Source organism: Malaclemys terrapin, chromosome 7 (assembly GCF_027887155.1).
Source record: "Malaclemys terrapin pileata isolate rMalTer1 chromosome 7, rMalTer1.hap1, whole genome shotgun sequence".
NCBI classification, from domain to species: Eukaryota; Metazoa; Chordata; order Testudines; family Emydidae; genus Malaclemys; species Malaclemys terrapin.
In genome coordinates, this window is record NC_071511.1 from 80,949,375 (window position 1) to 80,963,687 (window position 14,313).

Here is a 14,313-nt window from a genome sequence, read left to right on the forward strand (position 1 = left end):
TTTCTGATGGAAAATACAGCTCAGTCAAAATTGAAACTTTGAAATTTTATTATTTTCACAGAAATTTTGAGTAAAACCAAAAAGATCAACTTTTGTTTAGAAATTACTTTGTTTTTATTTTTTGAATTATAAATTAGAAGATAATATATATAGTAATAAAAAGTCAAAGCTAAAACAAAATGTTTCAATCCAAAACAATTTTTTCTGGAATTTTCCTTCAGAGAATTTTGAATAATTTGGGTTTTGTTCAGATTTGAAATTCAGCCAAATTTCAAAATCTCAAAGTAGTTCATGCAACAGAAGCTCTTTGAGTGATTGCACAGATGCATTCCACTCAGTGTTTGTGTGCTCCGCTTACAGTTGTTGGAAATTTTTCCCTCAGTGAAACCTGTTGGGGTGGCTCAAGCTGTCACACCCCTCCGGTCACCAATATAAAGGCCCAGCTGACTTCAAGCCCCTTGAGTTTCTTCTTACCACCCGGACTTGCCTTTGCAAGGGTTCTCAGTAAGCTCTTTCTAGATTTTATTGTAAATGGTTTTATAGCATTATTAAAGTTATTAGTTAGTTATTAGTGTAGTTAGATTAAATGTTACCACACCTGATGATTTCATCCAATATCCAGTACAGTGGGATGCCTCAGACACTGGACTTCAAGCCCTGTTGTTTCCTGCACTAAGCCACTGCCTATGAGCATCCCACACCTAGGCTACTTGAAGTGTTTGGAGGAAGTTTGTGTTTGGCATCGCTGCCAGATCTGCAGAAATTTTAAGCCTCACACAAAAAAGGGCCATGAAAATAGACTAAAGTTTTTCTTATGGAGGCAGGCTTGAGACCTCCATCAAAGCCAGGTCAGTTGGACTCTGCACTGAGTGCTTTGGCTTCAGTGAAGAATGCATTTCCTGCTTGCCTGAGTCCAGCCACTGCTCACCATCCCCTTATGCCTAAGAAGAGGCATAAGGCCTCCAAGTAGACCGCTGAGAGTAGCTCTCTGGGACTGAAATCTGCTAGAAGTGCAGTTAAGAGTAAAGTGCTGCCAAAGTTCAAGCACGTCTCTTCTCTGGCAATGCAGAAACAGGGACCATTGACTCCAGGACTGAGGCAGGAACTGTTGAGGCTGGAGCCTGAGGGATCACCTTCCACATCTGCAGCACCGCACTGTACTGCCAACCTCTTGGTACTGATTACACTGGAGACATTTGTGGCTGCCAGAGATCTCTTGAGCTTTTCAAAACTGATATTGCCAACGGAACAAGAGTCTGTGCTCTCGGTACCGGCAGACCTCGGAGCTGCAACAATATTGCTGCAGGACTCTGTGCCAGGTCAGCCCTGACTGCCTCGTATGGCTCATCCTTCAGTACCTTCAAAGGGGAAGCCTGCAACACTTGCTACATTGCTTCCTTTTCCAACTCGGCACCAGTCACTGGCACCGTAGGTCAATGGAAGGAGAGTTGTCCTGCTCTGAATCGGAGGTTGAATCCTACATTTCCCAACCTCACAGCTGCTCTCACTATTCCCCACTGAGGCACTACTTACCCTGCCAGGGATCCTTCAGCTGGAGCACTATCGAGTGGGTGGCCAGGAGGTCACTGGGATCCTAAACCTGTCCAGTGGCCTTTTTGGAATCTGTGGCATCCCCCTTCCCAGTTTCCAGACCACATTCAAGGCATTCCTATTCAGTGGGAGGGGATGTGTTCGGGGCTCCGGCCACTGGGGGGGAGCTGCAGATGGAGGTGATGGGGGGGGGGGCCTAGCCTCCCTGCCCATGCAGCAGACCCACCATTACTCTGGCCCTACTCTTCAGCAGGACCTGTGGAGAAAGAAGAGTAGGGATTATAGGTGTAGACAATCTCCTCCTTCTGTCTCTGCATCAATGCCTGCCCCATCCAGACACGGGGACTAGTATGCTTTGCTTGACTTAAGATACACTTACTTTCATGAGGCAATATTTTAAGGTTACAGAAGTTGCTCAGGTTCACAGTGAAACACTCACATTACCAATCCACTGTGCTGCCTTTTAGCCTGTTGGCAGCTCCTCAAGTTTTCACAAAACGTATGTCTTTGGTAGCTGCGTTCCTGAGGAGACTAGGGCATGTCTACACTAGAAACGTACGTTGACTTAAAACCACTGCAGTAATTACCACTGTGAGCTCCATGCCTGAAGTCTGGGTGGCTCCTGGACTCCAGTGCAGCTGCCGGGCTCTGAGCGGGGAGCGGGGAGCCTGAAGGCAGCCGCCCGGCTGTGGCAGAGAGCTGGGAGCTGAGAGCCTGGCAGGGGTGGTGGTTGGGGGGAGCTGTCCGAGGTGATGCAAAGATCCTTCTAGCTCCAGTCATCAGGAATACCTACCGAGGTCCAAACCACCATAGCAGGTCTTCTGTTTGAGGGCCACAATCTCTTCAAGTCAAAAACTGATAAAGCCCTTCAGTCATTAAAGGACTTGAGCTACTTTTGCATTTTCGCTGAGCTTGTATACTCTATCCAAGGAGAAAGCAAGCCAGACCTAAAACTTCCTTCAGATAGTATGGGGGACAGGGACATCATTTTAATCCACAGAAGGCATCAGAGCCACTGAGGGAAAAAGAGGTTGCAACATAGATATCTCTTCCTGAGTTACAGCACACTTGACATCCTCTGAACAGCAGTTTCTACACCTCTGTTGAGAGCCTAGCAGAACTTTTTGAAGATCACTACCTTGATACCCCCTCATCACGTTTGGCAACTGCCTTTTTTTTGGACACCCAGACTGGGAATACCATGAGATTTGTTAACAATCGGTACTGTATATGTTCTAAAATCTCTCTACCACCATGCCCACCCACCTTCCCTGTCCCTCGTCAGGATCCTCAATAATGAGATTCTGATTTTTATTCCCCATTATTTTCTCATTCAAAAGAAGAAAGAGGTTTGAAGTCCTACTCTGTACCTTCAATGTCTCAACATCCAGCTCACAGAATGTACCTCAGATTCCTGGTGGGAACGTTTCACTACTAGTGCAGGGCCTGTCCTCTGGTCTTTCTATAGCACTGAAGGTGTTCATCAAGTGCTTGCCAGAGATAGCCACGCATTTAGAGACAAGTGATCCACGTCTACCCATAGTCTGCTTGTGAGCTGATCTGAGGAAGATGACCACAGCAGATTATTGTAAGATGGCAGCCTTCCTCACCAGCCTCTCTGTGCAGCCCCAGTCACCTTCTCTGCTCTGTCTGACATAGTCTTGCAGAATACCAGTCATTCTACATCCAAATCCATCATAGGTCTGACAGCCTAGATGTGACTGGCCTATATCCACTGAAACAACTTATTGAGCTAAAGTAAAGAACATTCTGCTCCCAAGCAGGAAAATCTCATCTGGACTGACTTAGAAAGCTGAAGTGGAAAAGGTTTTTCTATTTGGACATCTCAGGACCAACTGGCTCCCTTCTCAACACTATTTGGACTATTTACTAGCTCTAAAACAATCTTTGCATCTAATAGCAATATCTTTATATCACCCTCCTCTGCAGGGCTGTCCTCACTGTATTTTCTCATCCTCCAATGGCTAGATTCCTAAAAGGCTTTTATTCATGGTTTTCCTCTAGTTCAGTAGTCTCCTCCCTTTTGGGACCTCAGTACAGCATTATTGAGGTTGATGGGTCCTCTACTTTGAGCCCTTAGCAACCTGTTCACTATAACACCTGTCAGTGAAGACTGACTTTTTTGGAGCCACTACTTCAGCTTGAAGGGTATGGGAGATTCAGGCCCTTATGTCAGGTCCTCCCTATACATGATTTTCTAAGGACAGGATTGCTCTCAGACCTCTTGCCCAAAGTTGTTTAAAGTTCATATGAACCAGTTTATAAATCTCCTAGTTTTCTTCCCAAAGCCTCACTCAACCCTGGGGAAACTAAGCTACATACACTAGTTGTAATAAGGGCATAGGTACTACCTTAACAGGACAAAATCATTCAGGAACACCCCTGGACTGTTTGTGGTGTTTGCTGATAAGAAAGCATTTTCCGTTGATCTTTTACTCTTCATAACCATATCAGTCAGTGATTCTTCATAGCCTAATAAAATATAGGGTATACTGTTTTCAGAAAATGAGTACTCTGGTTATTCAGAATATGTTTTAGCACTTTACCCTTTAAGAATACATACTGTGAACAGAATGTTTGCAGTGAGATCTCAGTCTCATCAATAGTAATGTACTGTAGACTCTCAGGTGGTAAAAAAGATAAGCTTTCAAGCTTACACAGAGCTTTTTCCAGACCTGAAGAAGAGCTCTGTGTAAGCTTGAAAGCTTATCTATTTCACCAATAGAAGTTGGACCAATAAGAGTTAATGTATTAACATTTTTTTAAAATCCTTTGGAAGGATTGTCATTCACCCTAATGCAACCACATAGACAACTGTATATTATCAATACTTGTTTGTATATGAAACTCAAGCATTTGCAAATCCTCAATTTTAAGTATGTGGGGAGTAGATTTCCTTTTTGCTTGATGAATTTTTCTATCCACTGAACTGAAATGTTAAATATTCTTCTGGTTTTCAGTTACCTGCCACTAAATTCTACCTATATGATAGATAAATTGGATATAATAAGCTTACCACCACTTTTGAGTGTGAGAAGCTGTATATGGTGCTTCCACAATCCTAATGTATAAACGATATAGTAGAACTAAAACAATAAACTTGGCAGGTGAATTTTAGATGATCTCTAATTAGAACAACATTTAGGGCCTGATTCTGATTTCACACTGGTTTTACACCAGTGTAATTCTGTTGACTACAGTGTAGTTACTCTGTAATTACACTGATCTCAGAATTAGGCCCTTAGACTGTCTGAGACGGCATCTGAAGACTTGCTTTCACAATGGTCTGAAAGGTGTCATAAAATGTGTATGTCAACAATGGAGGAGAAGGATGGTAGATATGTTTGTATTTCAAAACACACTTGCCTTTTTTTCCCATGGTTTGCTTTGGAATGGGCTTTCTATACTTTATTAACCATAATCCTTCATTTCAGTTTTGATAGTTCCTGTAGTAGATACATTATTGAGGTAGTGGAGGTTCTAGTCAGCCAGAGCAAAATGTACCATGTTAGAAAATATTCTCTAAATCATTCTGGAATGCTAATGGATTCAGTTCTCTGAGTTGTAGTGACAGTGTTTTACATGAGCAACATGTTGTTGACTTTTGGATTAGGTTAATTAAGTACTAATTTTTTAATTAACTCATACTTCTTTTGTATGTAGATGAAAATAAGTATTTTGCATTTAGAACACCGTGTTCTCCCCCATTATTGTTAGAAAATCCATTAACATTCTGGATTTGAGAGACCTAGGTTTTATGGAAAAGAGAGGGAAGGTTCATTTTACTATGAATTTTTTTTCGATATGTTAACTGGTTGTTCTTTGTATGGATTCTATCGGAGAAAGGAGATGTTTGGAGCTGGTGGTAATCTAGAGGGGTTGGGAGAATATTAACCATACCTGATAAAAGATAGAATTAAAAATTTTTGACCCATGTAATTCTGGGAGGAGACATGGGTTTGCCCTGAGTTTTGTTGGCAGAACTCCTCCTGGCAATGGCCAAAGATCAGATGTCCACACTGCTGCTGTTAGATGTGCCAGCTGCTTGCAGTATCATTGTCTGGGGAATTATTGGCTTTTCTGCAAACATGAGAGGGGTAGATGCAGAGATTCTGAGTGACTTCCTTATTTTCCTTTTGCGAGAATGCCAGATAGTAGAGAAGTTACTCTTGTGTGGGCTTCCACAGGGGTCTATGCAGTCATCTGTTTTGCTCAACATGGGTAAAGAGCTTTTAGAAGTTAGTGAGGAAAAGACATGGACCTCAGTCATTTTGGTATGTTGGTGACCTATCTCTAATTCTATATTTGTCTTGTTTAATCCATTAGCTGTGGTTCGGTGATTTAGCCAGGTTGTGGTTGAGATTAGGGAAATGAGGACAACCAGGCTGAAGCTCAGACCGGATATGACTGAAGTGATGATAGGTTGGGAGAAGCAACTGAAAGATGTGTTTAAGATAATATCACGCGTGTCTATTCTCTGTCACTCAGGTTCACAACCAGTGGTATTAATAGACCTCCCAGCTGCTGTTAGGCAGTCATATAGTTGCAGTGGCCCAGAAAGAATTTGCATTTGATCAGGAAGTTGCAACCATTTATTTCTGAGGTGGACCTTTCTACATTTATCCATGTCTTATTACAGTCCACTCTGTATGATGTTGTACCTTTTAAAATTAATTTGAAAACTAAGTGGAATGTAGCAGCACAGTTGGTAGCTGGTGTATTTCTCTAGGAGCATGATACACTAGTGCTCAAGGATCTGAACTGACAGGCCACTGGCTTCTTTGTGGACTTTGTTTTCTTTTTGATCAATAAAGACTTAAATGACTTAGGACCTTGCCTGTTTCAGAGACTGCCATTCTCCCTGTGAGATATTGCAGTAGAGGCCCTTAAGCTGCAGCTTACTCAGTTTATAAAGGAGGGAGTTGCTAGATCATTCTCCATGAGGTTCCTGTCAACTTTAGAATTCATTCTGTAGCCCAGTCCAGAGTAGCCAACATTTATTGACTTGTAGGGCATAATGTAAAGCCTATCTGTTTATTCAGACTTTTGGGGAAGTACTGGATTGCATCAGAGGATGGGGTTTTTGGCATGGATATCCTTGGGAGATAGATTGTAGGGATATTAAAGAAGGTACTAACAGTGATTCCGCCAAGTAACAGTGACCCCCCAATAATTTGCCCTCCACACTTTAAAATCCAACTGTTTCACCAAGTACAAAAATCTCTTGGGTCTTCTGTTAAAACTTGTAAGCTACTGTCTGTAGAAACCATTGATTGTATCTGTCCTGTGAAAGATACTTTATCACTATGTAAAACTTACAAACAAGTTAATTGACTTTGTTCTTGAAGTAATCGATACAATGTAAACAAACGCTATAAGCCATTAAGTGACTTTCACTTCATTGTAACAGCAAGGGCTCCTAGGAACAGACCCCCACCCTCTGTGATTAAAGGGCTGGGAGTCTCAAATGAATTAGCACACACCCCGAAAATGGTGGAGACAGTAAATTAAAATATGGTTAAGATATGAAATATATGTTGATGAATGCTTGATGTACATGAATGGTTAGGGAGGTGCCAGCCTAGAAAGGGAGTATCCATCGGCCGAAGAATGTGTAAAGTGGACCACCAGAATCCCTGGAGGGTAAACTGGGATCCACCCCATCACCTGGAAGGATGAGAAACACAAACTTTGGACAGTGTGGAACCACCAGGAATGTGCCCAGGAATGTGCCATCCGCTGATAGAATCAGCAACAGCAGGATGAAACAGCTCCCATAGACTAACATAGGAATTAATTCCTATAAGAATGGACTCTCAAGACTGAGGATTTTGAGTCTCTGGTTCTGCTGCCAACCTCCAGGAGCATCAGGTGCACCTGACACAGACTCGGCTCCATCCTCATGACCAAGATACCTGGCCAGTAACTTGGCATGAGCAACTTCTAGGCTGGTAACTATAACACCTATACAGAACTTAAATGAATGATTGTGTGAATTAATATATATATATAAGTGTGTGTGTGTGTGTGTGTATAAGGAATAGGTAGTGATAGGAATAAGTAGTCAAACAACATTGTTTACTTTTATCTTTTGCTTTATCATTATATTTACAATAAATGTGGCATCTTTGCCTTATCCCTCTTAATAAGATCCTGCTGGTTTTTATTCTATTGGTATAACAAGATGGGATATTTTCTTCATTGGCTGGTTATAGTAATTTTTACTGTTACACAGGTTGACTTACCTGCTGGACTTATATTAATTACATTAATAGACTGATTTCCCCTCTCCCCCCCCCCAAACAAAACAAAAACATTGTCAGGCTCTCCCAAGTGATGGATTGACATTTTAAAAAAGTATTTGTATACATTTCATTTGAAAAAGTACAGTAAAGCTTGGATGATATCTGAGAATAGAATTGCTTGTTAAGGGCTCGTTCTAGATTCATAGATTCATAGATTCATAGATTCTAGGACTGGAAGGGACCTCGAGAGGTCATCGAGTCCAGTCCCCTGCCCGCATGGCAGGACCAAATACTGCCTAGACCATCCCTAGTAGACATTTATCTAACCTACCCTTAAATATCTCCAGAGACGGAGATTCCACAACCTCCCTAGGCAATTTGTTCCAGTGTTTAACCACCCTGACAGTTAGGAACTTTTTCCTAATGTCCAATCTAGACCTCCCTTGCTGCAGTTTAAACCCATTGTTTCTGGTTCTATCCTTAGAGGCTAAGGTGAACAAGTTCTCTCCCTCCTCCTTATGACACCCTTTTATATACCTGAAAACTGCTATCATGTCCCCTCTCAGTCTTCTCTTTTCCAAACTAAACAAACCCAATTCTTTCAGCCTTCCTTCATAGGTCATGTTCTCAAGACCTTTAATCATTCTTGTTGCTCTTCTTTGGACCCTTTCCAGTTTCTCCACATCTTTTTTAAAATGCGGCGCCCAGAACTGGACACAATACTCCAGCTGAGGCCTAACCAGAGCAGAGTAGAGCGGAAGAATGACTTCTCGTGTCTTGCTCACAACACACCTGTTAATGCATCCCAGAATCATGTTTGCTTTGTTTGCAACAGCATCACACTGTTGACTCATATTTAGCTTGTGGTCCACTATAACCCCTAGATCCCTTTCTGCCGTACTCCTTCCTAGACAGTCTTTTCCCATTCTGTATGTGTGAAATTGATTTTTCCTTCCTAAGTGGAGCACTTTGCATTTGTCTTTGTTAAACTTCATCCTGTTTAACTCAGACCATTTCTCCAATTTGTCCAGATCATTTTGAATTATGACCCTGTCCTCCAAAGTAGTTGCAATCCCTCCCAGTTTGGTATCATCCGCAAACTTAATAAGCGTACTTTCTATGCCAATATCTAAGTCGTTGATGAAGATATTGAACAGAGCCGGTCCCAAAACAGACCCCTGCGGTACCCCACTCGTTACGCCTTTCCAGCAGGATTGGGAACCATTAATAACAACTCTCTGAGTACGATTATCCAGCCAGTTATGCACCCACCTTATAGTAGCCCCATCTAATTTGTATTTGCCTAGTTTATCGATAAGAATATCATGCGAGACCGTATCAAATGCCTTACTAAAGTCTAGGTATACCACATCCACCGCTTCACCCTTATCCACAAGGCTCGTTATCCTATCAAAGAAAGCTATCAGATTGGTTTGACATGATTTGTTCTTCACAAATCCATGCTGGCTATTCCCTATCACCTTACCACCTTCCAAGTGTTGGCAGATGATTTCCTTAATTACTTGCTCCATTATCTTCCCTGGCACAGAAGTTAAACTAACTGGTCTGTAGTTACCTGGGTTGTTTTTAGTTCCCTTTTTATAGATGGGCACTATATTTGCCCTTTTCCAGTCTTCTGGAATCTCTCCCGTCTCCCATGACTTTCCAAAGATAATAGCTAGAGGCTCAGATACCTCCTCTATTAGCTCCTTGAGTATTCTAGGATGCATTTCATCAGGCCCGGGTGACTTGCAGGCATCTAACTTTTCTAAGTGATTTTTAACTTGTTCTTTTTTTATTTTATCCGCTAAACCTACCCCCTTCCCATTAGCATTCACTATGTTAGGCATTCCTTCAGACTTCTCGGTGAAGACCGAAACAAAGAAGTCATTAAGCATCTCTGCCATTTCCAAGTTTCCTGTTACTGTTTCTCCCTCTTCACTAAGCAGTGGGCCTACCCTGTCTTTGGTCTTCCTCTTGCTTCTAATGTATTGATAAAAAGTCTTCTTGTTTCCTTTTATTCCCGTAGCTAGTTTGAGCTCATTTTGTGCCTTTGCCTTTCTAATCTTGCCCCTAATCATATTATGTTTTGAAATTACACATTCTCTTTTTCCCCCTTTGGAACAGAAATGCTGGCTTGGGTGTCTGTTCAATGACTTGCAGATTTGGTGGTGTTTTGGCTCCATTTGTGCCATCCATGGTAAGTAAACTTTTTTTTTTCATGTTAATTACTGACACTTCCCCCTCCCCCCCCCCAAGACTTCTAATTTATTGGAATAATCTCAGAATTGCTTTCATGATTCTGACATGGCAGGTAGATCTTTTTCAAGGAATACTTATATATACCTCTGCAAATGTATATTTAAGCTCTATTTAATTATATTGATATACTCAAATTCCAGACTTAACTAATGAGAGAGGGTGTTTTGGGTTTTTTTTTTTGTATTTACAAAATAGAATATCTTTTTATAAAACGTCATTCCTTTGAGAAAAAATGTTAATTTGCTTCTATCTTTTACATTAAGTGAGTTACCTAGTATTTATCTGCTGCTGCTGTCTTTGTAAACAAATTTTGTATTGATACCTAGTTTAGTACCTGAATGCTTTTTGACTTGCAAACATTCATAATGGAGATTTTGATATGAATAATTGTTTGTATAGTGAGTTTTTGATCCATTCTTTTCGTAATGTATATCTAAATAATTACCATTGTTGTTAATAGATATTACATACGTGAATGCTGTGAAGAACAGACCTTTTGATATAACTTGTTTTTGTGTATAATTAATTGAAATATAATATATATATATATATGAAACATGAACAAATAATGCTGCAATATTTTTAGAAATATCCTGGGGCATGAATTAATTTGGGGTTTTTATCACTGATTTTTAATTTCAGAAAACTCTTAACCCATCTGTACCATTCATGGTGTTTGGAATCAGTGGAGTATCAGCCGGATTCTTGACTCTTCTTCTTCCGGAAACTCTTAATAAGCCAATTGCAGAGAGCATTGAAGACCTTCAGGGTCCTGTATACCAAATACTTAAAAACAAAAAGGCAGAGTAAAAAACTTTTTTTAATCTAGTTTTTTATTAAAGCAGTTTCCATACATCTTACGCAAGTCACACTGTAGCACACATTTCTAAGTTATTCAACTTGGACGTTAATCTTAAATTTCTGTTTTTTCTTTATTCGTAACATCCTTGCTCTGTATTTGTTAAATAGAGTTTTACAATTGTTTGTATGTCAAAGAAGAAAGCTTTAAAATAATTTTTTTTGCACTCATTTTCACCTGTGTATATGATACAGCACATAAGCCACAGTGCATTTTTGTTATTGTTGAACATAATTTAAAAAAAACAACCTGAAATAGTCATAGGTGATACTGTAGATAACATAACTTGTACTTCGGGCAGTAAGGCAATTAAGTCACTCTTATGTATTGCATTGTACCCTTTCTATTTATGTCAAGTCCCTTACTAGAATATAACATTTAAGAAAACAGTGCATGATATTTGAGGAGAGTGTTTAATCCCTTATTTATTTCTCCTCCATTGTTAGAAGTATTTGGAACACTTTCCTCTAGTAGATGAATGCCTAATAAAACTTTTGAAACTGAAAAGTGACTTAGTTTTGTCTGATTAATGGTCAACAATGGTAGTTTCAAAAATACAACCAGGACAATTTGAAAAGATATACTGTAGCTTTAGTTTTTAGCTGAAATCTATTACTACAATTAACAGTACAGTGACTTCATGCAAATTGCTGGAATTTGCATAAAGTCTCTTCAAAGGATGCAGCAAGCATCAGTCTATCACTGTTATACTGTAGAAACTACAATTTTTCCCCCTCCAATCCTGTATGGTGACACAAACTTTACTGTGAAGACTCAAAATTTAATTATCTCATGATATAGAATGTGTAACACATTCAAAGATTTTGCATATGTCGTCTTACTCAGATGAATATGAATAGTAGGATATCTAATGACAACAACAAAGGTAATCCTATGAAGTCAACACAGGTAGCTTGGAAACAAAAGAATACTAAGTGTCCTTAACACACTAACAAATTAATGAGTTTTGTTAGTTATGTTAATTATTGTACTAAAGAATGAATGAGTTTTAAAAAATTAAAAGTCCATATATACTTAATATAGTTTAATATTTGGTAGTACTGATTTCAGTTGAAATGAAAAGAAATTGAAACACAGTCTCTTAAACACATATTTGTGCAGTTTGTTTTTTTAATTTCACTTCATTTTTGAATTTTGATCAACTGAATAAATGCTGATTTTCCCCCTTTGACATTAATTTGTGAACATCAGCAAAAATAAGATACTTTAAATTGTTTTAATAATTTATATTTCATCTGTTTAACAGGTAAACCAATTAGAAGAAAACACTTAATTTCAAAAAACATCTTTCTGATGAAAAGTCAAGCATCTTTTGGTAAAGTGCTTTCATAGTGGAGGTGTGGAGCCAGTGAGAAACCAGAATGGAAATGTCAAGGGGCATAAAGTATAATGCCACTTCCAGTATGTTGAACAGTTTATTTTTATATGGAGCGCAACTGAGAAAATGGAAAAAGTTTGCCAAAATTTGTGAAAAGAGAGATGGCAAATCCTTGCATTAATTTAATGACTTAATTAACCACACTCTGGACACAGAAGATACAGGTTTTAATAATAAAAAAAAGTAATATTCCATTATTTTATTTTGTAAGATGTAACTGCTAGCTGTGAATTGAAATATAATGATGAAATTGAGGTAGTATGTTATAAGTGTTTTTTAAAAGATATTTTCTGATTGGAAGGTTGCAGGGCAGCCTACTATATTCAGGTATTTTGTAATTGTTAGAAATAATTATATCCTGTGCATGCTAATGTACTCAACAGATTTTTTTTCTTTTTTCATTTGCTTTAAACTACTGTATAACTCATAATACAAAAAGACCAAAGATTTGTATAGATTATTTCCTTAACAGTAACATTAATAATGTGAGAAACTCAATCAAATTGATCAGGAAATTTCAAAGGGAAGTAAATTAACTTTAATGTCGGATACAGCAGGTTTGTTTATAAGACCCAGTTGAACAACAAAGAAATTTAACATGAAAAATTGCAACATTGGAAAGAATAATATGAGGTTTTTGCAGACAAGAGGTATATTTAAAAGAGGGAGTAAATTAGTACTGAACATTTTATTGAAATATTAATTCAAAAGATGCAATTAACCAGTAGTTAAGTGCTAGCTATAATTGCAGAACTAGAAAAAAATTATCAAAAATGTATCAAATATGATATATAATCAAAAAATGTTATATTCAATTAGAATTGGAAATATCTGCAATAGAAAAATAAGTTCAGTAGATTTCACTTACCAATTAAAATATTTATTTTTGAGTAGGGATATCATAGTTGTTATGATTGGTTTGCCAAAACAGTATTGTAATTACATTTAAAAAATTATAAATATAAAATTAGTGTTTCTTTTACATGTAAATTTGTCATGCTCTTATAAGGATATTTCCTATCATTTGGACGTTAGTCCTTTTATTAAATGAATCTGGTAGGAAAAGCTTAAGGAAAAGCCACTGCATTTTGACATAATTTTCATATTTAAACTATGAGCCTGCAAGTTATAACACCTGGGTAGACTGCTCTGCCCCTGTGGAACCCCAGTGAAGTCTGTAGGGGGTACAACAGTCCATCTGTATGTTATAAATGGCATGATTGAATCCTTAATTTGTATAAAATTATTTAAAATCACAAAATACAGTTTGCAGAGAAAGTTATGATTTTAAATTGCATAAAACGTCTGTATATGTGCATTTAAGTTCTGTGCCAAAGTTCAAAATAACACAAAACACACAATTCTTATTTTCTTATATATATTTAGTTGCCTTATATTCCATTTTTGTGGGCTTTAGAACTCAGCTGGTGAAAGTGTTCCTGAATACCTTCTGGTAGTCTCTTACCTTCCTTTAATGTTCAACAACTGAGGATCCCTCTTCAAAGGATAATTACATCATCAAGGAAATGGTAAAGAGGAGTTCATGTTTCTATCAATTTAGAACTTTTTATTATGAAAAGCTCTGTTGATTCTTATTTTTTTTGGTAATAAAAATTGAATCTTAAAATGTATCGTTTTCTTAGAAGCAGAAGTAACACATTGAGAGAGGCTCTCCATAAATACATCAATCTATGGTGAATGTCTCATGTCCCCCTTCTGCCAGATGTTTAATGTATCAGCCTCAATAATTAATTTTCCACATCCTTTTATTCCAGTTCTTGTAGAAAACAGGTAATAAAAATAAATTGTATTTAAAATGTGCTTATATCTCCCAATTTTTTTAAAATTTGGAATGTATCCTGCTCAGCATTTACTAAGATTTTTGTACATGTAACAGTTTGTAAAAGTCTATTCCTGGGGAATTCTGTGCCAAAAAAATAAAAATTCTGTGCACAATATTTTATAATTCTGCTTAT

The 14,313-nt window shown here is 38.3% G+C and overlaps 1 protein-coding gene across 2 annotated transcripts in view; it reads left to right on the forward strand.

Annotated features, from left to right (window-relative positions):
* Positions 1-13,812, forward strand: part of LOC128840874 (solute carrier family 22 member 15-like) — a 60,213-nt gene extending 46,401 nt beyond the window's left edge. The window contains exons 10-12 of one of the 2 annotated variants that reach the window (XM_054035399.1): positions 9,945-10,017; positions 10,722-10,885; positions 12,206-13,812. In XM_054035399.1, coding sequence (XP_053891374.1) covers positions 9,945-10,017; positions 10,722-10,885; positions 12,206-12,209 — 241 coding nt within the window. In that variant the 3' untranslated portion in view covers positions 12,210-13,812. The remainder of the gene's footprint in view (positions 1-9,944; positions 10,018-10,721; positions 10,886-12,205) is intronic. The other variant, XM_054035398.1, reaches the window with a different exon arrangement.
* Positions 13,813-14,313: the final 501 nt, after the last annotated feature.